The sequence below is a fragment of the Delphinus delphis genome, chromosome 8 (assembly GCF_949987515.2).
Source record: "Delphinus delphis chromosome 8, mDelDel1.2, whole genome shotgun sequence".
NCBI lineage: Eukaryota > Metazoa > Chordata > Mammalia > Artiodactyla > Delphinidae > Delphinus > Delphinus delphis.
The window spans coordinates 100911727-100938071 of NC_082690.1; the positions used below are offsets into that span (position 1 = coordinate 100911727).

General features: G+C 48.7%; 1 protein-coding gene across 2 annotated transcripts in view; it reads left to right on the forward strand.

Moving 5' to 3' along the window:
- The window catches only part of FADS2 (fatty acid desaturase 2), a 65291-nt gene that overhangs the window by 16610 nt on the left and 22336 nt on the right, over window positions 1-26345 (forward strand). Inside the window, exons 1-4 of one of the 2 annotated variants that reach the window (XM_060019016.1) lie at window positions 13644-13911; window positions 23040-23150; window positions 24684-24881; window positions 25001-25102. In XM_060019016.1, the coding sequence (XP_059874999.1) occupies window positions 13705-13911; window positions 23040-23150; window positions 24684-24881; window positions 25001-25102 (618 nt within the window). In that variant the 5' untranslated portion in view covers window positions 13644-13704. Of the gene's footprint in view, window positions 1-13643; window positions 13912-23039; window positions 23151-24683; window positions 24882-25000; window positions 25103-26345 lie in introns of those variants that run through there. The other variant, XM_060019017.1, reaches the window with a different exon arrangement.

The window sequence follows — 26345 nt, forward strand, 5'->3', positions numbered from 1 at the left end:
TTTAAAAACAAACAACCCAGTCAAAAAATGGTCAGAAGACCTAAATATGCATTTCTCCAAAGAAGACATACAGATGGCCAAGAGGCACCTGAAAAGTGCTCAACATCACTAATTATTAGAGAAAGGCAAATCAAAACTACAATGAGGTATTACCTCACACCGGTCAGAATGGCCATCATCAGAAAATCTACAAACAACAAATGCTGGAGAGGGTGTGGAGAAAAGGGAACCCTCTTGCACTGTTGGTGGGAATGTAAATTGATACAGCCACTATGGAGAACAGTATGGAGGTTCCTTAAAAAATTAAAAATAGAATTACCATATGACCCAGCAATGCCACTACTGGGCATATACCCAGAGAAAACCATAATTCAAAAAGACACATGCACCCCAATATTCATTGCAGCACTATTTACAATAGCCAGGTCACAGAAGGAACCTAAATGCCCATCAACAGATGAATGGATAAAGAAGATGTGGTACATATACACAATGGAATATTACTCAGCCACAAAAAGGAAGGAAATTGGGTCCCTTGCAGAGATGTGGGTGGATCGAGAGACTGTTATACAGAGTGAAGTAAGTCAGAAAGAGAAAAACAAATATCGTATATTAACACATATATGTGGAACCTAGAAAAATGGTACAGATTAACCGGTTTGCAAAGCAGAAATAGAGACACAGTTGTAGAGAACAAATGTATGGACACCAAGGGGGGAAAGCAGGGTGGGGGTGGGATGAACTGGGAGATTGGGATTGACATATGTACACTAATATGTATAAAATAGATAATAAGAACCTGCTGTATTTAAAAAATTAAATTAAAAAAGGGTAATCATAAGAAAGCTGGGATGGCTAAATTAATTAATATGAGATAAAATAGACTTTGAGATAGAGTATTATCAGAGGGAATTTCATAATAAGGAAATCATTAAGAAGACATAAAAATCCAAAATTTGTATGAATCTAATAATTGAAATATGTGAAGCAAAAATTGACCAAATAAAAAGAGAGATAGATAAATCCATAATCATAGTTGGAGGTTTTAACACCTCCTTTTAGTAATTTATAAAACAGACCAAAGAAATCAATATAGAATTTTGAACAATACCATCAACCAGTTTCACCTACTGACATGTATCAAACACTGCATCCAACTACTGAAGACACATTCTTTTCAAGAGTACATTGAACATTCTTCAAGATAGACTATATGTTAGGCCATAAAATAAATATATATCACTAAATATAAAATAAAATGATACAGAGTATATTCTCTGACAACTGTGTTAAATTAGGAGTTGATTACAAAGGACTGTTCAGAAGATCTCCAAATATTGGGAAATTATCATATTACCAGGTAATCCACAGGCTCAAAGAAATTGCAAGGAATTAGAAAATATTTTTAGGGGCTTCCCTGGTGGCGCAGTGGTTAAGAATCTGCCTGCCGATGCAGGGAACACGGGCTCGAGCCCTGGTCCGGAAAGATCCCACACGCCTCAGAGCAACTAAGCCCATGGGCCACAACTACCGAGCCTGCGTTCTAGAGCCCACAAGCCACAACTACTGAAGCCCACGTGCCACAACTACTGAAGCCCACGTGCCACGACTACTGAAGGCTGTGTGCCTAGAGCCTGTGCTCCACAGCAAGAGAAGCTACCACAATGAGAAGCCCGCGCACCGCAACAAAGAGTAGCCCCCGCTCGCTGCAACTAGAGAAAGCCGGCACGCGCAGCAACGAAGACCCAACACAGCCAATAAATAAATAAATTAATGAAATAAATCTATTTTTTTAAAAAAAGAAAATATTTTTAAATGAATGATGATGAAAACATCAAAATTTATGGGCTACAACTAGCAGTGCTTAATGGGAAATTTATAGCTTTAAATGCTTGTTTTAGAAAAGGTATGAAATCAATGAAATATAAAATACAATTAAAGAAAGTAAATACAATAAAAAATTATTTTTTTGAAAAAAATTGATAAATCTCTAGCAAGAATAATGAAGAAAAAAAGAAAATATCTCACACCATACACAAAAATAAACTCAAAATGGCTTAAAGATTTAAATAGAAGACATGACACCATAACGCACCTAGAAGAGAACATTAGCAAAACATTATCTGACATAAATTATACCAATGTTTTCTTAGGTCAGTCTTCCAAGGCAATAATAGAAATAAAAGCAGAATAAACAAATAGGACCTGATCAAATTTACAAGCTTTTGTACAGCAAAGGAAACCATAAACAAAATGAAAAGATAACCTATGGAATGGGAGAAAATACTTGCAGATGATATGACAGACAAGGGTTTAATTTCCAGAATATACAAACAGCTCATACAACTCAATAACAAAAAAACAAACAACCCAATTAAAAAGTGAGCAGAAGACCTAAACAGACAGTTCTCCAAAGAAGACGTATACATGGAAAGAGGTTCAACATCACTAACAGAGAAATGCAAATCAAAACTACAATGAGGGACTTCCCCGGTGGTCCAGTGGCTAAGACTCCATGCTCCCAATGCAGGGAGGCCAGGTTCAATCACTGGTCAGGGAGCTAGATACCACATGCTGCAACTAAAAATCCTGCATGCCGCAACTAAGACCCGACTTGGCCAAATAAATTAATTAATTAAAAAAAAACTATTAGAAAAAAAACTACAGTGAGGTATCACCTCACACCTGTCAGAATGGCCATCATTAAAAACTCTACAAATAACAAATGCTGGAGACGGTGTGGAGAAAAGGGAGCCCTCCCACGCTGTTGGTGGGAATGTAAGTTGGTACAGCCACTATAGAAAACAGCATGGAGTACAGATGAACCGGTTTGCAGGGCAGAAATTGAGACACAGATGTAGAGAACAAATGTGTGGACACCAAGGCGGGGAAAGCGGTGGCGGGTGGGCGTGCTGTATAACCTGCTATATAAAAAATAAATAAAATAAAATTTAAAAAAAACCCACAACAGTATGGATGTTCCTCAGAAAACTAAAAATAGAATTACCATATGATCCAGCAATCCCACTCCTGGGCATATATCCAGACAAAACTCTAATCCAAAAAAATACATGCACCCAAATGTTCATTGCATCACTATTCACAATAGCCAAGACATGGAAACAACCTAAATGTCCATCAACAGATGAATGGATAAAGAAGATGTGGTACTATATACAGTGGAATACTACTCAGCCATAAAAAAGAATGAAATAATGCCATTTGCAGCCACATGGATGCCACTTGAGATCATCATACTAAGTGAAGTAAGTCAGACAGAGAAAGACGAACAGTATCTGCAGCCAGTCAATCTCCTGGCTTCTCAATGACCTTGACATAAAGTCTAACTCCTTAACATGACTTGCAAGGCCCTTTTGAGCTATGCCTGCTGCCTCCACCCCACCCCACCCAACCCCGGACCTTAAATCTCACTCTTCTTGCCGGAAATTCTCCCTTCCACTTCCCCACCTCTTGTCTGTCTCTGTGTTCCAGACCTACTGAACTTCTTTCAGCTCCTCAGGAGCTGCCAACTTCTCTCTGATTTCTGTGCCTACAGGAGTCTCTTCTCACTTCCAGGAACATTTCTGCCATCCTCAGTCCCTTTTCACCTGGCTAATTCCATGCAAACTTCTGGGCTCTCTGTCACTCTAGAACCTGTATCTCTCCTTAATACTTAGCCCTTGACTCCTTTGCACTTAACTCACTATCTTGTGAGTGTTATGTATTTGCTGTGTCCTCTCCACACTGGGAGCTCCATGGGACCAGGGCCTATTCTATTTAATTATACATATGTTTACACACACACACACACGGATCTTGTACACACTGCTAGTAAAGTTGATTGTTTCTGAGTAGAGAGGATAAGCATTATTTTAATATTTTAAAATACTTATCTATATTTTCTGATTTTCATAATAAACATCTCTTGTTTTCCTAATAACAAAAAATAATAACACAATTTCAGACTTACTGTAAAGCTACAGTAATCATAACAGTGTGGAAGTGGCAAAGAACAGACAGATAGATCAATGGGACAGAATAGAGAGTCTAGAAATAGACCTACACAAATACAGTCAACTGAACTTTGACAGAGGAGCAAAGGCAATACAGTGGAGAAAAGAGAATTTTTTCAACACATGGTGTTGGTACAACTTGACATCCACATACAAAAAAATGATCTAGACACAGACCTTAGACCCCTCACGAAAAATTAAAACTCAAAATGGATTATAGACTTAAATGTAAAACACAAAACCATAAAACTATAAGGTAACCTGGGAGAATATTTAGATGATCTTGAGTTTGGCAACGGCTTTTTATGCACCACACCAAAACCATGACCCATGAAAGAGACAACTGATAAGCTGGACTTCATTAAAACTAAAAACTTATGCTCCGTGAAAGACACTGTCAAGAGAATGAGAACACAAGCCACGGACTGGGAGAAGATATTTGCAAACGACATAGCTGATACAGGACTGTTATCTAAAATACAGAGAACTCTCAAAACTCAAAAAATAAGAAAACAAATGGGAGAAAATAATTGCAAACCATATATCTGATAAGGAACTCACACAACTTAATAGCAAAAATATATAAGGAACTCATACAACTCAATAGCAAAAAAGTCAAATCATGTATCTGTTGGCCATTTGTATACCTTTGTATACGTTCTCTGGAAAAAATGTTTATTCCAGTCTGTATTTTAACCCCCCCCCAGTAGTCCTTTCTTCCTATGTGTGTCCTTTTCTTTTACACAGAACACTTCACTTCTGACACTCTGCTCACCAAATGTGAAGGGGGTTTCCCCACACCAAGCAATTCTGTGACACCAGCAATTTAGCTTAATTCTGACACTGTGTACCTGGAGATAGCATCAGATCCTACAAGGTAAGGGCTCAGTCCCACCAGACTGTCCCACACACCACCAATTCAGATGCCAGTATTAAGTTCAGGTGGTGACCTGCACTTCTGACCCACTGGCTATAAATCAGAGATTCCCACAATGCCTTCCTTGGTTTCAATTAATTTGCTAGAGTGGCTCACAGAACTTAGGAAAACAGTTTACTTACTGTTTACCAGTTTATTATAAAAGGATGTGATAAAGGATACAGATGAACATCCAGATGGAAGAGATGTGTAGGGGGCAAGGTATGCGGGAAGTGGCGCCGAGCCCCCATGCCCCGTCCACGTGCGCCACTCTCGCCACACCTCCATGTGGTCACCAACCTGGAAGCTCTCCAAACCCCATACTTTTAGGGTACTTATGGAGGCTTCCTCACGTAGGCAAGATCAATCATTAACTCCATTTCCAGCTCCTCTCTCCTCTCTGGAGGATGGGGGAATGGGCTGAAAACTCCAAGCCCCTGATTATGGTTTGATCTTTCTGGTGACCAGCCCTCATCCAGTAGCCCACCCAGAGTCACCTCATTAGAACAAAAGACACTCGTATCACCCAGAAAATTACAAGGGTTTCAGGAACTGGGGACAGAGACCAATAGAGATTTTCTATTACCTCACAAGATACTTTGTCCATTTTTAAGTTGGATTATTTGATTTTTTTGCTATTGAGTTGTATGAGTTCCTTATATATTTTTGCTATTAAGTTGTATGAGTTCCTTATCAGATATATGGTTTGCAATTATTTTCTCCCATTTGTTTTCTTATTTTTTGAGTTTTGAGAGTTCTCTGTATTTTAGATAACAGTCCTGTATCAGCTATGTCTTTTGCAAATATTTTCTCCCAGTCTGTGGCTTGTGTTCTCATTCTCTTGACAGTGTCTTTCACGGAGCATAAGTTTTTAATTTTAATGAAGTCCAGCTTATCAGTTGTCTCTTTCATGGGTCATGGTTTTGGTGTGGTGCATAAAAAGCCATTGCCAAACTCAAGATCATCTAAATGTTCTCCCAGGTTATCTTATAGTTTTATGGTTTTGTGTCTTATGGTATATATACACGATGTAATACTATTTGTCCATAAGAAAGAAGGAAATCCTGCCATTTGTGATATGGATGGAATTTGAGGGCATTACGCTACGTGAAATAAGTCAGTCAGAGGAAGACCAATACTGTATGATCTCAATTATATGTGGAATCTAAGAAAACCAAACTCAGTAACAGAGAGTAGAATTGTGGTAGCCAGAGAGATGGAGAAGAAAGAGTGATGGTGGTCAGAGGGCACACATTTCCAGTTATAAGATGAATAAGTTCTGGGGATCTAACATAGAGCAGCATGGTGCCTACAGTTAGCCATACTGTACTGTATGTTTGAAAACTGCTAAGGGAGTAGATCTTAAAAGTTCTCACCATATATACACACAAAAAGAACTATGTGAGGTGGCAGACGTATCTTAGTCTATCTGGGCTACTATAACAGAAATGTCATAGACTGGGTAGCTTGTAAACAACAGAAATTTATTTCTTACAGCCCTGGAGGCTAGGAAGTCCAAGATCAAGGTGCTGGCAGATTGGGTGTCTGGCGAGAGGGTTCACTTCCTAGATGGCCGTCTTTTTGCTTTAACTCCGCATGGTGGAAGGGTCGAGGACTTCTTGTATAGGACACTCTTCCCATTTATGAGGGCTCCACCCTCATGACCTAATCACCTCCCAAAGGCCTCATCTCCACACATATAACATTGGGGATTAGATCTCAACAGATGAACTTGAGGGAGACACAGATATTCAGTGCACAGTATACTGTATGATTCCAATTATATGACATTCTGGAAAAGGCAAAATTATGGAGACAGTAAAAGGCCAGGGGATAGAGGGGAGGGAGGGGTGAATAGGTAGAGCATAGAGGATATTTAGGGCAGTGAACCTATCTTGTACGATACTGTTATGGTAGATACATGTGTCAAAGCCCATAGAATGTATAACACAAAGAGTAAACCCTGATGTAAACAATGGACTTTGGGTAATGATGTGTCGGTATTGGTCATCAGTTGTAACAAATGTACCGCTGGTAGGGGATGTTGATAATGGGGGAGGCTGTGTGTGTGTGGACATATGGCGTGTATATGGGAACTCTCTGACCTTCCTACTCAATTTTGCTGTGAACCACAAACTACCGTAAAGAATAAATGTATTCATCATGATTATGTTGGACAAAGAAGAACAGTTTGTTCTTTGAAGGCAAAAATAAAGGTGTTTCTGTTAAAAAAAAAAAAAAGAATAAGTGTATTAAAAAATTAATGAAAGAGACCTTAAAAATCAAAAACCAGCTGTCAGAGGTAATCCCACGCTGAGTCGAAATGCGAGGTGGTGTCTGAAAGTACCCACTTTCTAAATCTGGGATATGAGCAAGTTACGTGAACGCTCCAGGGCTTGATTTTCTGCTTGAAAATAAAGAGTTGGGCAAGATCAGCGGTTCTCGAGCTTTTGAATTGTTCATGAAGAAGTAAATTAAATATGGAAATGAGTGTAGAGTTGTCCACTTTTCATTTTATGAAATAAACATATTTTCAAAACTCCACCATCTACTGTTACCATTTCATTATTGAAAAACATTTTAGTACAGAAAATTAGGACAGAATTTTTTAAAAGGCAGTCACTTAAATTGAATACCCTTAGTTTTATGAAGCACTCTACATTTTCCTTTATTTTTCTAGTTTTTCAACTAACTGCTGAAAACTCTATGCTGTCTGGAACCAGTTTGTGGACCAGTACTTGGAATGACTAAATGATGTCTTCCAAACCTAATATTCTGAGGCTTGATGCACAAGTAGGTTGGTGTGGCAGAAATGTCCAAAGTGCTGGACCTAAGCAAACAGTGAACAATAACCGTCAGGGCCGAAGTCCCTGATATATATGCTGAGCATGTTATTGCCAATGCTTAAAACAACCCCATGGGGTAGGTATCATTGATGCAAAAAAACTGAGGCTTTGAAAGACAGAGTAACCTGTCAGAGTCCAGCTACAGCAGTTGCAGCACCAGGACACATACCCAAGCTGGTCTTGACTCCAAAGCCCATATTGTTTCTGCCTTCAGATTCTGGTTTTCTGCCTAGCATGCTCTCTTCTTCTGGTAGCAACATTCTCCTCCTCTGAAAGTGGCTCCTTTCTGTGGTGCTCCAAGGACAATGGTGCTTCAAGGACAAGGACAACCCTGTCTGAAGAACTTTCACCATTACACCCCCTACTGGACTCTTAATCGGCCTCCCCATAATGTTGCTCTGCTTACAAAATCCCTGAGCCCACCTGGGCAATGCCCACCTGGGCAAAAGGGCCTGTCCCAAATAAGGAAAGGCATAAGGCCTGTCCCACTCCCACCCTTACGAAGGAAGGTATATGTGCCTCGACCAATCAGTAACCAAATTTTTTTTTTTTTGCGGTACGCAGGCCTCTCACTGTTGCGGCCTCTCCCGTTGCGGAGCACGGGCTCCGGACGCGCAGGCTCAGCGGCATGTGGGATCCTCCCGGACCGGGGCACGAACCCGTGTCCCCTGCATCGGCAGGCGGACTCCCAACCACTGCGCCACCAGGGAAGCCCTTGGATGAGCCTTCTTGTCCCCCATCTCACCAGCCTCTTCCCCAACCTGCTGCTCCCCAAGCCCCACCTCTCTACCCGCAAGCAGACCTTCCCTCCCCTCCCCACACTCGGTCACGAGCAGCCCAACGCTCTGAATCGAGTCCCAACATGGTCCCCCTACGAGAGGTCGCTAATGGAGACCGAGGTACTATCAGGGTTCATGTCCCCTTCCCCATGTCTGATCTCTCCTATTCAAGGGAAACTGGGCCCCTTAGCCAGGACCCCTCCACCTTCATCAGGGAATTCCAGGCCCTAACTATAGCCTTTGACTTAACCTGGCCAGATATTCCTGTGTCCTAACTACCTGCTGCATCACGAAGACAAGGCTGGGATCGGGGCCTTGGCTCAGGCCTGGGCAGGTGAGGCACATGCCCGAGATCCTAATGAGAACCGAGCCGGGGAAGAGACAGTCCCACGGGCAGGCCCAGGATGGAGATACCAGGCAAATGAAAATGGGCCAGCAGGAGGGCTCACTAGGAGAAACTTCATGACTACATATCTACTGAAGGTATGAAAAGGCCAGTCATCAAACAGGACAATTATAAGAAGCTCAGAGAAGTTACCCAGGAACCCTTGGAGAAGGCGGCCCTTTTTCAGGCCCGATTGGCAGAGGCTATGAGGAAATGCACCAACCTAGACCCTGAGACTCCTGAAGTTCAGGCTGTATTGCGGTTCACTTGATAAGCCAGGCATCGCCAAGCATAAGACAGAAATTACGGAAACTAGAGCAAGGGCCACAGACCCCATTTTCCGTCCCATTGACGGGCTTTAAGGTCTTCACGAATAGGGAGGAGGCTTCTAGGAATAGACGAGAAAGAGAGGAGGAAAAGTTAACACGACCTGCTCAATATATGGCTCTTGTCATTACTCAGTCCCTCCCACAGCACGGACTCAAGGCAGCCCATCTCCCGTCGCAGAAATCACAGCTGACCTGCGACCCGTGCGGTCAGCAGGGGCGCACAGTGAAGAACGGCCGCACCCCACCACCCGACACCCCGTGCCCTTACTGTCATCAAAAGGGCTACTGGAAGAGGAGTTGTCCCTGCCGCCCTCAAGCTGGTAGGCCAACACCACAACCACCCAACACCTGGGGTATCTCGGGTCCCAGCCCCCTGGCTGAGGTCAAGGCCAATGGCCCCTGTTGGTGGTAGTTGACTACCAGGAGTGAGAACGGGATTACGCTCAAGATCTGGGGCTCCTGGATGCGGATGACTGAAGGTGCCCAAGTCTCAGTCTACAGGCCCCTATGTTCCCCAGAAGACCGGAGGAGCCCCAGGTAACCCTGGATGTGACAGGGGCGACTATAACCTTTCGAAGTGACACAGCGGCTACTTATTCAGCCCCGACCTCCTTCTCTGGTCCCGCTCGCTCTTCCTCGATCCTCCTAACAGGGATGGGAACAGGCTCAGCCGGACTCTTAAACCCTATTTTCACCCCTACAGCTCTCTCTTGAACTTACACAACAGACTGCCAACCTCGCAGCTCAAATTAACATGCTACAAGACAAATAATTTCTCTGCAGGAGTAGTTTTACAAAATAAAAGAGCTCTGGACCTCCTAAAGGCTTATCAGGGAGGGACTTGTGCAACATTATAGGAGGATTGCTGTTTTTTGGTCAACCATCCGGGCAAGGTCCAGCCCAATCTTTGGGCCATGTATTTTTAACCTTCTTGTTAAGTTTGTCTCTTCCAGAATACAACAAATAAACCTCCAAATGGTGATACAACAAGAATACCAGACAGGGCTTCCCTGGTGGCCCAGTGGTTAAGAATCTGCCTGCCAATGCAGGGGACTCGGGTTCAATCCCTGGTCCGGGAAGATCCCACATGCCGCGGAGCAACTAAGCCCGTGCGCCACAACTACTGAGCCTGCGCTCTACAGCCCGCGAGCCACAACTACTGGGCCCATGTGCCACAACTACTGAAGCCCGCGTGCCTAGAGCCCGTGCTCTGCGACAAGAGAAGCCACCACAATGAGAAGCCCGCACACAGCAATGAAGACTCAATGCAGCCAAAAATAAATAAATAAATTTATTAAAAAGAAAAAAAGAATACTGGACAGTCAACACTCGTACCCTTGAACAAGCCAACATCTCTTTCCATGGGGCCCACACTCCTCCCTAGATGCACCCTGACAGAGAGCAGGCGAGGGATCCCAGGGCCCCACGACGCCCTCACTCAGCAGGAAGCGGCCAGAGAGAGTTCATCGCCCCTTCTCCTCCCAAAAGGGCTTCCTGAATGCCTGAGAGGGAATTAGGCAGTTAGGTAGATATGAGTAGGGTATTCAATAAGGCCAAGGAATTGGCCCTACACATAAAGAGAAGGGGGAGTGTGGTGCTCCAAGGACAATGGTGCTTCAAGGACAAAGGATGACCCTGCCTGAAAAAGTTACTGGACTCTTAATCGCCCTCGCCACCATGTTGAGATGGTTTTGAAATCCCTGCGCCCACCTGGGTGATGCCCACCTGGGCAATGGGACCTGTCCCAAATAAGGAAGGAAAGGCATATGCCCTGTCCTACTCCCACTGTACAGAAGGAAGGTAGGCGTGCCTCGATCAATCAGTAAATGAAATTTTCACCTTGGACCATTCCTTTGTTTTCTGGCTATAAACACTGATCAATAACACATGTGCGGGCTCGACTCTCCCAGACTACTAGGAATTCGGGCCACTGTTCTGGCAGCGACCCTTTCCTCTAATAAATTCTATCTTCTTTACGTTCTGCTTTATGTCTGGAAATTCTTCTCCAAGCTGCGCTCATACCTTGACACTTTCCCCACTCCAGCATGTGGACTCTTTGAGATTAATCTCCAGGCCATAGTTGACTCATCCAGGCGTGGGTACTTGATCCAAGAAGGGCGTGCCAGTCAGAGTTCTTCCTTCTGTGTCTGAGTTTATACCTCGAGAGATTAGTAGGCCTACCTTCCAACGCAGCCAGCCCTAAGACCTAAGACTCAGTAGTTTTCAGCTGTCTCTCCACCAGACCCTCGTTTGCAAGGAGAGAGAAAGAGGTGACATCAAGGAGGAACAGAGGAGGGAGAGACCTGGCAGCCTTCAAGTTCCTGCATCTGCTGGTTCCTGAGCCCCTCCATCCCCACCTTCCTGTGTTCAGATTGTCCCACCTTTCCTTGAACTTATTGATTTTTTAAAAATAAATTTATTTATTTATTTATATTTTTGGCTGCGTCGGGTCTTCGTAGCTGTGAGCAGGCTTTCTCTAGTTGTGGCGAGTGGGCGCTACTCTTTGTTGCGGTGCGCGGTCTTCTCATCGTGGTGTCTTCTCCTGTTGCGCTAGGCACGCAGGCTTCAGTAGTTGGGGCAAGTGGGCTCGATAGTTGTGGTTCGTGGGCTGTAGAGTGCAGGCTCGGTAGTTGTGGCGCACGGGCTTAGTTGCTCCGCCACATATGGGATCCTCCCGGACCAAGGCTCGAACCCGTGTCCCCTGCATTGGCAGGCGGATTCTTAACCACTGCGCCACCAGGGAAGTCCCTCCTTGAGTTTAACGAGACAACAAACTCCTCCTTTTTTCTGACCCAATTTGCGTTTTGTCCCGTGCAACCAGTAAGGCTTCCATGCCATTCTTCCTCCCTGGGAAGTGTGGAGCCCTGCATCAAGGACACCCTACATCGAGGACACAGGACAAAAACTCAGGAATTAACCTAGCCCCCATAGCAACTGTTGCCACGCGCGCTCCTAATCTAAACCAGACAGCCCCCCTCCCCCATTCCATATTAGGCAAAATAATCGCCTTGTAGTAACCTTGTAGCATCCTGACCAATCACCTAATGCCATCCTGCCAGCAGGAATTTTCTTTGTCTTGAGGCTATAAAAGTTGGCTACTAGCCCACAAAGGGGGTCGGCTCGCCCTGGTCTATCAGGAAGTCGCCCGCGGTATTTGCAGCGCCCCTAACTCTGCTCTTTGTTCTCAATAAACTCACTCTTTTCTAAAATACTTCGTGTCTCGAAATTCTTCTTCCAGCCCGCGCACGGACCACAACACTTTTGATACCCCCATTTTTATTTCCTGTTATTTATAAACATCACTGAACAATTAATCCTATGAGGTCCTATATTGTTTCCATGGTACCTCTCCCAAATCGGCTGTGAGATTCCTGAGTTCAGGGAAAGAACCAAGTCCTGGAGTCCCCACTCCCATGCCCCCCCCACCCCCACCCCCGCTTCCCTCCACCATGGCGCCTAACACAGGAAAGTACATCAGAGGTTCCACAATTCTTTTCTAAGATCCACTGATTACAGGCCTTGGGCCAGCCGGAGGCCGGCTTCTTCCCCCAGGGAGGCTGCAGAAGGGCGCCAGTGTGGATAGCACGGACAATGTGGATATACTGGAGTCCGGATTCCAGCGGGTTAGGGGAGGGCGTCACCTAACCAGGCCAGTCCCAGAGTGGAACTCGCCAGCCCGGCGGCTCGGCGCCGCCTGCGCGCCCGCCAGCCGGGCCCTGGGCCGGTCCCCACCGCAGAGCGCGCGGAGCGGCTGGGTCCTCTACGTGCCGGCATCAGGTGCAAACCCGGGAGCGCGGGCCGTGGGTGTGCGCGCAAGCGCCCGGAAAGCGCGGAACTCAGCCGCCGCCCCAGCTCGCCCGCCAAGCTACCCTGGGATATCCTTGGGTCCCCCCCTCCAACCCCCCAGCTCGAGCGGGGGAGGGAGGAGTACGGACACGTAACCGACCTCCAGGCCCCTCTCGACTCCTCGTGGGGGGGCAGGCGGGGGAGCCGGGGACCGCTGTTCCAGCCCGCTGGCCTTCGAAAGATCCTCCTGGGCCAATGGCAGGCGGGGCGACGCGCCCGGATTGGTGCAGGCGCTCTGCTGATCACTGTGGAAACCCAGGCGGAGGGGAACGCGGGAGGATGCGAAGCCCCGGACGGGGGGAGCCAGCGGGGCGGGAAGAGGAGGCTTCGAGGCCCTGAGCTACCGAGGAGTTTTTACAGGAGGCAAAAGTCCACTGCGGGCCGGCGGGCGGAGGGAGGGGCGGAAGGAGGGGACCGCTTGGGGGCACTGGGAAGCCTGGAGGGAAGGCAAGGATACTCCGGAGCGAAGGCGAGGCGGCTGGGGGAGGGGGCGCGGTGGGGGGAGGAGTAGGAGAAGACAAAAGCCGAAAGCGAGGAGGCCCCGGGCCGCACACACCGCAGTGCACGGGGCAACCCTGTCGGCAGGCGGCATGGGGAAGGGGGGGAACCAGGGCGAGGGGGCCACCGAGCGCGAGGCGCCGATGCCTGCCTTCCGCTGGGAGGAGATTCAGAAGCACAACCTGCGCACGGACCAGTGGCTCGTCATCGACCGCAAGGTCTACAACATCACCGAATGGTCACACCGGCACCCGGGGGGCCACCGGGTCATCGGGCACTACGCAGGGGAAGATGCTACGGTAAGGGTCTGGGGCCTCTCCCGCCACCTTTCTCTGCTGCAGGAGGGAATCAGGAGTCATGGGTCCCAGGGCGCCAAACAAGACCTCCAGCGCTGAGTGGAGCTTGGGGCGTCCTGGAGGGAAGGAAAGAGTCTACTGCGCTCATCCCCCGCCCCGAATCCTCGTCCTCTGGGACAGCTGGGCCAACGTGCTGTGGGGGTCGGATTTTGGAGCCCAAGAGGCATATTCGAGCGGTGGAGAACCATGCAGGATCTACCGCGCGCACTGGGATCCTTGCGTCCGTTCCTTCCTCAGAGTTCAGCCGGAGCCTGGGACTCCCCAGAGAGGGCGCCGGGGCCCTGGAGCCTTGACGCCCCCAGCGTGGAAGATGGCCGCCCCTGGGCCCCGCGGAGAGGAGCGGGAGAGGAGCCAGGTGTGGGACTCCGCGCGCGTCCCCCACTCGCCAGCCAGACTAGGGGGCGGGGAAGGAAAGCTCGTCCCCGGCCAGGGCTCGCTCCTGCCGGAATTCCAGTCTCAGAAGGTCCGCAATGGCTGCCGCGGAGACACCGCCTGGTAGCTCCTGTTCCCACGCTCTCAGAGACTACCAGGACCCCCTGCCCCCGCCCCCCCCCCCCCCCCGGCAAGGGCCGGCCTTCTTGGGGGCCCCGGGTGGGAATTGGTGGAAAGAAAAAGGGCTGGAGTTTGCAAAGCCCAGGTGGAGAGGGGCCTTGAGACGGGTCGATTTAGCAGCACTAGGCTAGCTTGGCAACAGGTCCAGCTGCATTCGAGGTTACTCTGGGACTTCAACTCAATGGTCCTCTGTTCCCAAATCCGGCCAGGAGTGCCCTCCCTCATCTTGCCCTCGGAAAGGTAGTGGGACTCTGGGATCTTCCTGGAGCCGGGGCTGTCCATCTTACCCTCACCTTTGCGCACCAAACCTGCAGCTCTGCGATGACACAGCACCCCACCACGCCCCCTACCCCCCAGCCCCAAATCCTTGCTTATTCTTCGGGTGCAGCTGGATCTGCTCCCCCCATCCCCACCCCATGGACTCGAAGAACAGAGGCCGGGAGGGAAGGAAGGGGCCACTCTTGGTGGCAGTGAGCTGGAAGCAGAGCAGGTCTGGTGGCATGGAGAATTTGGGAAGGGTGACTAGGGAGAGATCAGCTTGACATAGCTCATTCCACCTGGAGGTCTGGCACGCTGACCTGTTTGGGCTTTTGCTGGGCAAGCTGTATGGGGCCGTCAGTTGGTGGAACTCTAGATCTCCCTACCTCTTCTATCTAATTGGGACAGACAGAGTCAAGTGCTGGGGGGCAGAGCAGGCAGCTATAGTGTAAGCTGTGGCTTGGCTCGCTGCTCTGGCGAGCAGAGGGTCAGCAATAGCGCCTACAGCTTTGGGCCCGATCCCGTTTTACCTGCTTGTGAACTCGCCTTGAGCCCTTGGGGCTGGGATACCGATTGTAACTTAGGTGGGTATAAGATTTTCAAGCACCATCAGTATATTATCTCACTGGGACCTTCCCACAGCCCTGTGAGGAGGTCGGGTAAGAGTGATTCCCAAGTAAAGACCTGACTCCTGGTTTGAGATCTTTCATAGGTGAATTCTGAAGGTTCCTGTCCTGGTTGAGCCTTCACCGAAATGTTTCCTAGAAGGAAAAGTCAAATCCAGTGGATTGGTCTGTTTACTCCGTAGTGTGAAATAAATATACTTTCTTTTGCGGCAAGGCATTTCCTAAACTAAGCACTAGATAAATGCAATGGAGTTTTACTGTTACCGAGTCTAACCTCATATGGCTCATCGCACGACGGGCCAATAATCGAGAGACGAGTTGCTGGGGCAAAGGAATAACGACTTTATTCGGAAAGCCAGCAAACTGGGAAGATGGTGGGCTCGTGCCCAAGGAACCATCTTGCCTGACTTAGAATTCAGGCTCCTTTTATACTAAAAGGGGAGGGAGTCAAATCAAACATTTCCTGGTTCCCGTCAGCCTCTGGAGGGGATGTATGTGTTCATTTCTTCCTCCCTGTAGTCATAGGTGGGCCTGGTCAGGATGTTTCCTGTGAGCTCAACAAAGGTATTGTAGCTTAATGTTCATTACCTGAGAAGCAGGGTTCCCAGAGATAGGCCATTATGTATAATTTAAGCTTATAGACAACATCCCTTTAGTGATTAACTTGTAATAGAATGCAAAAGGTTCTTCCGTATTACATTATCAGATAAGTGAGCGGTAAGAGTGAGGATTATGTAACAGCTAGAATGTAAAGTAAACAAAGAGGAATTTGGAGGAAAATTTTTTAAATCCAGGCCAGCTCTATTTGGTGTAGCAAGATATGAAGACAATCCCTATGCCCAGAGCTTACTGCCTTCCGAGATAAAACTTTGGGGGCATGAAATGCACTGATCGAGTTGAATAATGGTGGACGGAGCAACTGAATATTTTCTCTCTCTCTCTCCCTCTCCCTCCCTCTCCCTCTTTCTCTATTTTCTGGGACCAGGTTGGAAAAAGGCCACAGGAAGTGTGGGGTCTCTGGGCAGGGGACTTGAGAGGGGCAGGAACAGGCTAGGCATGGAGAGACTCTGTCTCTTTATTTTTGGGCTGTTGAGCAGGTGGTTTCGCCCTCGGGGCATGGACTTCTTCAGATCTGGGGGAGTGAGTATTTATGGTCCTGTGAAGTGTGGGAAGGACTGATCTGCAGATAGAGGTTAGATTCCAGGGAGCACTTGAATGCACTGTTACGAGCCATTCCTGATGCAGTGGTATCCTCACCAGAGGCTGACAGTCAAGGAAGCCCGATAACCTGGGGCCTCCATAGGGGATTTTCCTGTTACTGAAGAAGAGAAGACCTCAGAAGTCAGGACGGCCTCCTCCCCAGAAGGGTGGCTTAGTGAAGGGTAAGGCCAATCGTCATGTGGTCCTTCTCTCTGCAAGAATAAAAAATGAAGCTAAATTTTTACAGCTCACAAAGCACATTGTACGGATCACCTCATTTAGTGCTGCGATCAGCCCTGTAGGGAGTAGCTCCCTCGGGTTTAAACACCTTGCTGTCTTCGCAGCACTCAGACCTCAACTCAGGATCTACCAACACAGAGACCTCCCAGCTCCCCTTCCCTTCCCTCCTCCTCTCCTCCTTCCTCCCTATTTACACCTTGGGTTTCTTCCCCTCTGTTCCTCCAGCACTTCCCTGGTCTTTGCGTTGCTGTGGGCAAAGGGAGCCCTCGCCTGGGTCCCAGGGGTGTCTCTCCTCTTTCAGGGCAGAACTTTTTTTTCTGTTTTTCAATTGAAGTATAGTTAATTTACAATGTTGTGTTAGTTTCAAGTGTATAGCAAAGCGATTCAGTTATATACAGAGTTATAAAAGTTAAAAAAGTTCCCCAGAACTTTTCATCTCTAACAAAGACTCATCACACGTTTATTCCAGTGTCTCTGTGGTTCCGAGCTGGCCCTGGGCACAAAGATGAATAACTCCCAGATAGTGAGTGCATTTGCTGGATTTGCTTCTCTCCTTTCAAACTGGGACTTGAATCTGGACCCTCTGCCTCTAGGCACCAGCTTCCCCACCTCTGCCCCCCTCGTCTCGGTGACTTTTTTTGCCCTGTCTGCGTCAGTCGCCCCTTGGAACCCAGGGAGGGCGAGAAGAGATCAGGATTCATTCCATCTTTGAACTTGCTCCGATGCCGTTCTTGGGAAATGCAATGGAGTTTTACTGTTGAAAATGGAATGAATCTCTGGCCTCCTTAGGGCAGGAGGGTCGAGGTATTGAGAGGCAGAGGACCTGGGTTCGAGTCCCAGCTTTAGGAATTCTAGGCAAGGCACTTAACCCTGAACTTCACTTTCCAGGTCTAGGAAATGGGAAGGTTATTATCAGGCTCAAATTGGCTGTAGATGAGATCATTCTCTCTGCAGGTGTGAGGGGACATTACCCTGGAACCCTTAGCCTCCTGAGCACTTGTGTGCATGTTCCCAGCATGCACAGTAGGGGGTTCAGTAAACAGGAAAAGAACAAGGGTGAAGCAGAGGAACCTTGGTGACCTCCTTTTCGCCAAAGGTAAAAGGTGTTTACCTGAAATCCCTCCTGTGGTTGTGCCTGGAGGGCAGCCCCACCCCCTCAGCTAGATCTTGGTAGGAGCAGTCGACTCCTTGCAGCCCCCAGAAGACCCCATACCGAGCCCAGCATCCCTGGTATCTTTGGCATCTTATCGAGGTGTGTTTCCTTTGCTGTAATCCCTTCATGCCCAGGCTGCCTGTGCATGGCATCAGCAGGGACGCTCTCGCCAAGGGTCCTTTGGCCACAAAGCACTACCCCCCCCCCCCCATCGCTTCTTTCCCTTGGAGGGGACATCCTGCCCACATCTCTCCGCCATGGAAAGGAAGCTAGCATCCCTATTTCCAGCTGAGAACGTAGGGTCCCTCCTCTGCTTCTCCCTCCCTAACCCCGTGCTCCACAGTCTTGGTTCCCAGGGCTGCTGCCGGCAGCATTGTCTGCCCTGAGTTTGCTTCTCCTGCGCTTCCCCAGTCCCTGGCCGTGTGCCCAGATGTGAGAAGCTGAATTAGAGATTCGTCTTGCTCTGCAGAGAAGGTGGACACAGCCAGAAACGAGACGTGACGCCTGCTGCTCAGTGCAGGAGGAGCTGTGAGTTCTGTTCAGCGCCTGGGAGCCAGGCAGGGAGGCTGTCTTCATGCAGAAGGGGCTGGCATGGGAGCCGGGCGATGGCAGAAGCAGGAACTGGTGAAGGTCTTGCATTTGAGAATTTGGGTGTTCTGTCCCTCCATCCTCAGCCTGACCTCCCCAGCACCCAACAGGCACACCTACCCTCCTGGGGGCGGATCTGCCCCCGCTGGAACTGTTGGCCACTCCCTCCCCTTTACTTGTGTCCCCGGCCTTCTTCCTGGAATGTCTTTGCCTCCAATCTCCCTGTCGGACGAGGATAGAGCCTGCTTCCAATTCTTGTTCCAAAGTCAACGTTTGGATTGGCCGTGTCCTGCCTTGTGCCAGCCAGACACTTTAACTTTTGGGAACCCGCTACAAGTTGGTGAGGCACATCTGTGACACTTGCAAGGGGGAGACACAAAAAGTGATCACCTCTCAGGAGAAGGAAGCTCATTTTGATCGAGGCTTTTGTATGAACAGCAGAAAAGTCTAGAGTTAGGCGGACCTGGAGTGTGACCCGTGGGCAAGTAGTTTCACCTCCGTCAGCCTCCTTTCTCACCTCTAAAATAGGACCTGCCTCACAGAGTTTGGTAAAGATTCTTGGGTTACGTACACAAAGCCCATAGCTCAGTGGCTGACCTGTGTAATCTCAGCCACTGAGCAGGTGAAGATGTTGCAGAAGCACAAGCCGGGTTGTGCAAAATGACCGAAGAGTGGAAAATTTCCTGGGCTGAGAGGGTGCACAGCTGTGGGGTCTTGTGAGCCTCTCTTAGGCATCATTGTTGGCACTGGGGTTACTGCAACAAACGAAACAGGCTTGGCCCTTTAGTGGAGCTTATATTCTAGTTGGGGAAACAGGCAATAAAGAAGTGAGCACATAATAGAGCTTGTGGTTTTGATAACTGTTAAAACAGGGTGATGTCCCAGAAAGCGTGAGGCTGGAGGGTGGCTCTTTCAGATAGGGTGGTAGGTTGGGACGAGCCAGCCCCGGGACGCTGAGGGAGCAGGGCGCCAGGCAGAAGGAAGAGCCAGAGGCCCCGGTGTAGAAACCAGCTTGGTGGGTCCAAGCGTGGTTTCCACCAGGTCTGCTCGGAAAGCTGCTGGATCTAACATGGATAATGAGATAATTGAACAGCGCTTGGCTTTCTAAACCTGCGTGAGGCTTGTGGGGTTGCGGTCCCTGGATCGGGTGAACCTGGATTTGACCCTGACTCTGCCACTTGGGTGTCAGCTTCCTGGGCTCCAGTGCTTTCAACTGTAAAGTGGGGCTTTGAGGCATCAGGGAGGTAACAGAGACAACTTTCCTGGCTCCCCACCTGGCACGTGGCCCTTCCTCTCCCTTGGCCTCAGGGAGATGACGCCACCCAAGAGCTCTCTGGAACTGACCCAGGGATGGCCTCAGTCAGGACAGGAGTCTGCTCCACCAGGTTCCTCAGCCCAGACAGAGGCTTGGAGGTGGGACCTGGACCTGGTGGGGGGCAGCGGGTGCCGGAGGAGAGGTGATGCACTTGCAGGCTGTCTGTCTCCCAGTGAAGAGTAGAGATTGTTTCGTTATTTATTATCAGCCGTCGTTCCTCAGGAAACTGCCTTACCAAGGACGTCCCCCTTCGTTTCTCAAAAGCCGTGGTGTCTTGTGAGGTGGGCCAAGGAAAGGGCCTTTTACGGCTCTGACTTTGGAAGGCAGCTGTGCTCACTGCCCTACCACCAATGCCTGAGCCCTGACTTTGGAAGCTCCTGGTAGGCCCTTTCCCAGGGCCTTTGAACACTGGAGCTGGGAGGGTCCTCCCTTGCAGAGGAGACGGAGGCTGGGGTCTGGGTGGCAGCTGGCCCAGCGTGGACCACAGGCTCCTCGCTGCCCGCTCAGGACCCCTGGGATAGCAGCCCATCCCTCCTCTGAAGATACACTTGCTCTGATCCTCTGCTACCATCCCTTTCTGTTCAGTGGGGGGGTGCAGACATTTTTAAGAGACTCTGGGCCCAGTTTTCCTCTGCACAAAGCGTTGCTTTGTGAGTCTGTTCTAGACACAAACAGAACAAAGACCAGGCAAAAGGCTTGGTGCCAGGGCAATTGTGAGCTACTTTGGCAGGGGGGTGGGGTGGGGGGAGGGGAGGCCGAGCACATTTTCAAAAATAAATTTATTTACTTTATTTTATTTTTGGCTGCCTTGGGTCTTCGTTGCTCCCCACGGGCTTTCTCTAGTTGCGGCGAGCGGGGCCTGTTCTTTGTTGCGGTGCGCGGGCTTCTCATTGCGGTGGCTTCTCTTGTTGTAGAGCATGGGCTCTAGGCACGTGGACTTCAGTAGTTGTGGCGTGCGGGCTCAGTAGTTGTGGCTCGTGGGGTCTAGAGCGCAGGCTCAGTAGGTGTGGCCCACGGGCTTAGTTGCTCCGCGGCATGTGGGATCTTCCCGGACCAGGGCTCGAACCCGTGTCCCCTGCATTGGCAGGCGGATTCTTAACCACTGCGCCACCAGGGAAGCCCTGAGCACATTTTCATGAGTTGTCAGCATCTTCCTTCCTCTTTTTAAAAAAATTTTGAAAATTTCCAAACATATATAAATGTTGAAAGAATCGAACACCTGTATATCCTCAACCAAGATTCACTAATCCCAACGTTTTGCCACATTTATATTCCTCTTTATGCATATATGCACTGTCTTTCGCCAAATCATATGAAGATAAATTGCATCATTATGCCACCTCACGATCTTCTCCTAAGAATGGGGACATTCTCTAACATAATCACAATACCTTAGTTACATTTAAGAAAATTAATAGTGATTCTTTTTTTTAACTTATTTATTTTGAAATTTTATTTACTTATTTATTTTTGGCTGCGTTGGGTCTTCCTTGCTGTGCGTGGGCTTTCTCCAGTTGCGGCGAGCGGGGGCTACTCTTCGTTGCGGTGTACGGGCTTCTCATTGCGGGACTTCGGCAGTTGTGGCTCACGGGCTCTAGAGCACAGGCTCAGTAGTTGTGGCGCACGGGCTTAGTTGCTGCGTGGCATATGGGGTCTTCCTGAACCAGGGCTCGAACCGTGTCCCCTGCATTGGCAGGCGGATTCTTAACCACTGCGCCACCAGGGAAGTCCCAATAGTGATTCTTTAATATGATCAGATATCCTGTCCATATCCAAAATCTCTCATTCAATACCAAAATGTCTTGGGTAACTGCTGGGTTTCCCGCCCTCCAATGGGAACCTTTCAAATCAAACATTGCAGTTTTTATAACCTTTTGTTATATATTTTTCTGTCTCTTTTAATCTAGGACCCCTCCCCCAACACACACACACATACACACACACACACACGTGCACCCTCACTTCTTTTTCCCCACTACATTGATTTTTCTGATTGCTTCTCGTGGTATCATGCAACTTGTTCCTCTCTCCTAGCAAAGTCTCAAGACTTGTTTTTAAAAAACTTTTTTAAATTGAGATATAGTTGACGTACAATATTATGTGAGTTTCACCTTGAAGCTTGGTTTGATGCTAGGTGAACATTGTTGATCACAGCGACATCATATTGTATCCCATGCGGTGGGAGGGGGCGGTCTATGGTCAGCACATCTCTAGTGGAGATGCTGTATTTGTTTTATCTAATTTACATAGCATGTATAGAAAAAAACTGGAAAACAAAATCCTGAAATATTAGCAATGATGGTCACTCTGGGTGGTATTTATTTTCCTCTTTATTCTTCTGTACATTTTCTAAATTTGCCAAAACTATGCACATTACTTTATAATTGGAAAAAAGATTAAAAGGCACAATCTTAATTTAAAAATTTTTTTAAAAGCAATACAGCAATGTTAGAGAAAGTTTGGAAAAACTAAGAGAAAGCAAGGCATAATGCCACCACCTTAACACATAACAGTTTAGAGTTCTACATAAAAAAGTTTTCATAATCTACACAATTATTTTCATACCTTTTCAAAGTCTGAAAATGCTGCCCCCACCCCTCCAGAAATGCATTTTACGGAATTCTGCGTTTGTTTCTGGTTTAACATGAGCTAAGCACATTTTGCATGCTTGCGGTAGGCTCCAGACTTGTTCTTTCTGTTGATAGGCGTGTGCACCACGTGGTGGGTGGTGCAGTTCGCCGGAAACCGGGCAGCCCACGCCGCAGGAGCAGCTGGAGGAGAATCGGGTTCCTGGCTGTGCCCTGCCCGGTGCCCGCGCCGTGTAGCCCTGCAGGGGCGCGTTTTCGTGACTCGCCCAGCGGCAGGCCGCACGTCTCTGCGGTTTTGTAAACACCCATGGCGAGTTCAGCGGCCCCTCATCAGGGCAGAGCCAGAAGTGACACCTCCACTGGAATTGGGCACTTAGGGACCTGCCGGAATGAGGCTGAGAGAGCATTTGGGGTCGGATGGTTGCAGCCCCGTTCGGTGTCCTGATGTCCTAGTGGGACAGAGCTTCTGCTGGCGAGCCCCGTCTTGCCTGGGGCGGAGGCACTGGCCGAGGTCGGGGTCTCCCACTCACCACCTGTCCCCTGCTCCCCAGGATGTCTTCCTGGCCTTCCATCGCAACCTTGATTTCGTGCGCAAGTTCATGAAGCCCCTGCTGATTGGCGAGCTGGCCCCTGAGGAGCCCAGCCAGGACCACAGCAAGAATGTGAGTCGGGCCTCACAAGGAAGAAGGGGAGGGTTTGTGGGGGGAGGGGGTCTCGCCCCAAGAAGGAGAGTGCAGGGCGTGGGGCAAAGGAGCCTTTATGCCAGTCCAGGGGGAGCCACTGCTCATCACCTAGGGTCAGGGAGGACTCAGAGCCTCCGATGGCCCTGGTGAGCCCCCCTCCTGCTGCCAGCCTGGGCTGGCCCTCACCTTGTGGAGTAATTCATTCCCAGCCTCTCCACCTCTGGGGCTTCAGCGGTGCCAGGCTGCGCACAGGGTCTTTCTGTCCTGCCCAGCCCCCTGCCCTTGTATCTGGCCTTTCTTCCCCCTCCTGCCCTGCCCCTGCCTCCTAGCTTCCCTCTTTGTCCCAGTGATGCCCTCCTGTCCCCAGAGCCACCCTTGACTCTGCCTCTGTCTCCCTGACCCCACATGCCCAGTGCCCACCCAGCCCTCTCCTGCCTGATAGAGTGTCCGGAACAACTGGTGCATGTCAGGTAGTGGAAAAAAGCTTTTTTTAAAAAAAAATATCGTTGTGAGACTTCTCTGGTGGTGCAGTGGTTAAGACTCCACACACCCAATGCAGGGGGCCCAGGTTCGATCCCTGGTCAGGGAACTAGATCCCGCGTGCCGCAGCGAAGATCCCGCACTCAGCCAGATAAATAAATAAATGTTTGTTTTTAGAAAAGGAAAGAAAACATTTGCTATAAACCTTGTATTTTAAAAAATTGTTGTAAAATAGATACAACATAAAAGTCACCATTTTAACTTTTTTTTTTATATTTTGGCCACACTGGGCAGCTTGCGGGGATCCGAGTTTTCCAGCCAGCGATTGAACCCAGGCCCTCCGCAATGAAAGTGCGGAATCCTAAGCGCTAGGCTACCAGGGAATTCCCCATTTTAACCAATTTTAAGCGCACAGCTAAGTGGCTTCGAGCACGTTCACGTTGTTCTGCAGCCACCACCACCCATCTCTAGAACTTTCATCACCCCAAACTGACATTCTGCCCCCATTAAACATTAACTACCCATCTGTCCCTCCCCCCAGCCCCTGGTAAACACTGTTCTTTCTATGGATGAGTTTGCCTAGTCTAGGTGCCTCATATAAGAGGACTCATAAGTATTTGTCTTTTCGTGTCTGGCTTAATCTCACTCAGCCTAATGTCTTCAGGGTTCGTTCATTAGTAGCAAGTGTCAGAATTTTCTTCCTTTGGAAGGCTGTATATTCCACCGTATGTATAGACCACCTTTTGTTCAGTCATTCATCCATCAGTGGAATTTGGGTTGTTTCCACCTTTTGCCTATTTTGAGTAATGCTCCCGTGTAAAATGCAAGCTTTGAGTTAAGTCCTTTCTCTGCCACTGAACTGGCTGTGGACAAACACATAGCCCCAGGGCTGTGCCAGGCTCAGGCAGGTATGCGGTGATGGCAGCTGTTGCAGTGAACGGCGGCCGGGCTCCTGTGGAGCTTAGGTGTGTCGACTGGTCCCCTCTGGAGCAGCTGGGAGGCTGACTCCTTCCCGGTACTCTGGCTCAACAGTCCCAGATCACTGAGGACTTCCGGGCGCTGAGGAAGACGGCTGAGGACATGAACCTCTTCAAGAGCAGCCACCTGTTCTTCCTTCTCTACCTGGCCCACATCATCGTCATGGAGAGCATCGCCTGGTTCACCATCTTTTACTTTGGCAACGGCTGGATTCCAACCGTCATTACGGCCTTCGTCCTCGCTACCTCTCAGGTGAGGCGTGACACTCTCACCTGTCACTCGAAGCCCCCGCCCCCTGACTCCCCCAGCTGGCAGAGGCCTGGTGCCTGGGTGCCAACGCTGGGAAAGCATCCGTGGCCCTCTCTCCCCAGGCCCAAGCTGGATGGCTGCAACACGATTACGGCCACCTCTCTGTTTACAAGAAGTCCACGTGGAACCACATAGCCCACAAGTTCATGATTGGTCACTTAAAGGTAAATGTCAGCCGCCCTGGGCATCTGTCCTCTCAGTTAGTGGTTGGGGTAGCACCATCTCACTTTACTCAGACCAGGTCCACCGTCAGGTCACTGTCCCGGCTGACCTGCAGGACCTGCCAACCCTCCACTTCTCTGAACTTCCAAGCCCTGTCTCCTAACCACATTAGACATGCAAAACCAGTGTCCTAGTTATAAAAACAAGCCCATGCTTCTTAGTTGATTATATTTGTTCCTTACCTAAGGACTTACTAATAAATTCCTTTCAGTTTGGGGCCGGTAGATAAGCAGTCTCTGTCTCTTTTAAAATTCTTTTATTGAAGTAGAGTTGTTTTACAATGTTGTGTTCATTTCTGCTGTACAACAAAGTGATTCAGTTATACGTATATATACATTCTTATATATACATTCTTTTTCATATTCTTTTCCATTATGGGTATTGAATATAGTTCCCTGTGCTACACAGTAGGACTTTGTTGTTTATTCATTCTATATAGAATGGTTTGCATCTGAAGAAGCAGTCTCTCTTGATAAATCGGTTTGCTTCCCTCCATCAGGGAATGTTTGCTATCTGATACATTGTGTTTTGCTGTTTTCTCCCCCTTGGATGCCAGGAAACACGAAGCAAAACATGAAACAGCAACTGTCCCTAATCTTCGTCCTCCTTGTATGTATCCTTCCCTCCCACTACCTGTCATTTACACTTTTATCTTTAAGCGTTCTGTTATAGATGAGTCCTTTATCAGAAGCCACCTCCAGTACGTTTTGGAAGTATATGGGGCCATGAAAAGGGAATATTGTCTCATATAAGTCTTTTTAGATAAGGGAAATCAAACAGTGTACTGATCAGCTGAGCCAAAGGGCAAGAGTTGTTTCAAACTCAGAAGGGAAGGTAGTTCTCTCACCACCCTCCAGATCAGGAGGCAGACCTGCAGTAGCCTTCTAGCTCGGCAAGTTTGTAAAAAGGCGAGCTCGACTTGCCAGCGACCTTGTGCTGCTGTGATAGGCGTTATCTCCTTGGTTTCGGGAGTAAGTCCTTGCCACTTCTCACCTGGAAACAGATCTCATCCCCCACCCCAGCCCTGCCTCTACATCATTCAGCTGCTTCCTAAGAAAAGCTGTGTCCTAAAGACCCCCACGCCTCCCCACCCTGGCTTCGGAAGAGCTCCGTGTCCGGGTTAATCGTCTCTCCCTGCGACCTGACCCCATCCAGCTCCTGGCTTGCCGGCTGCGGATCTGGCTG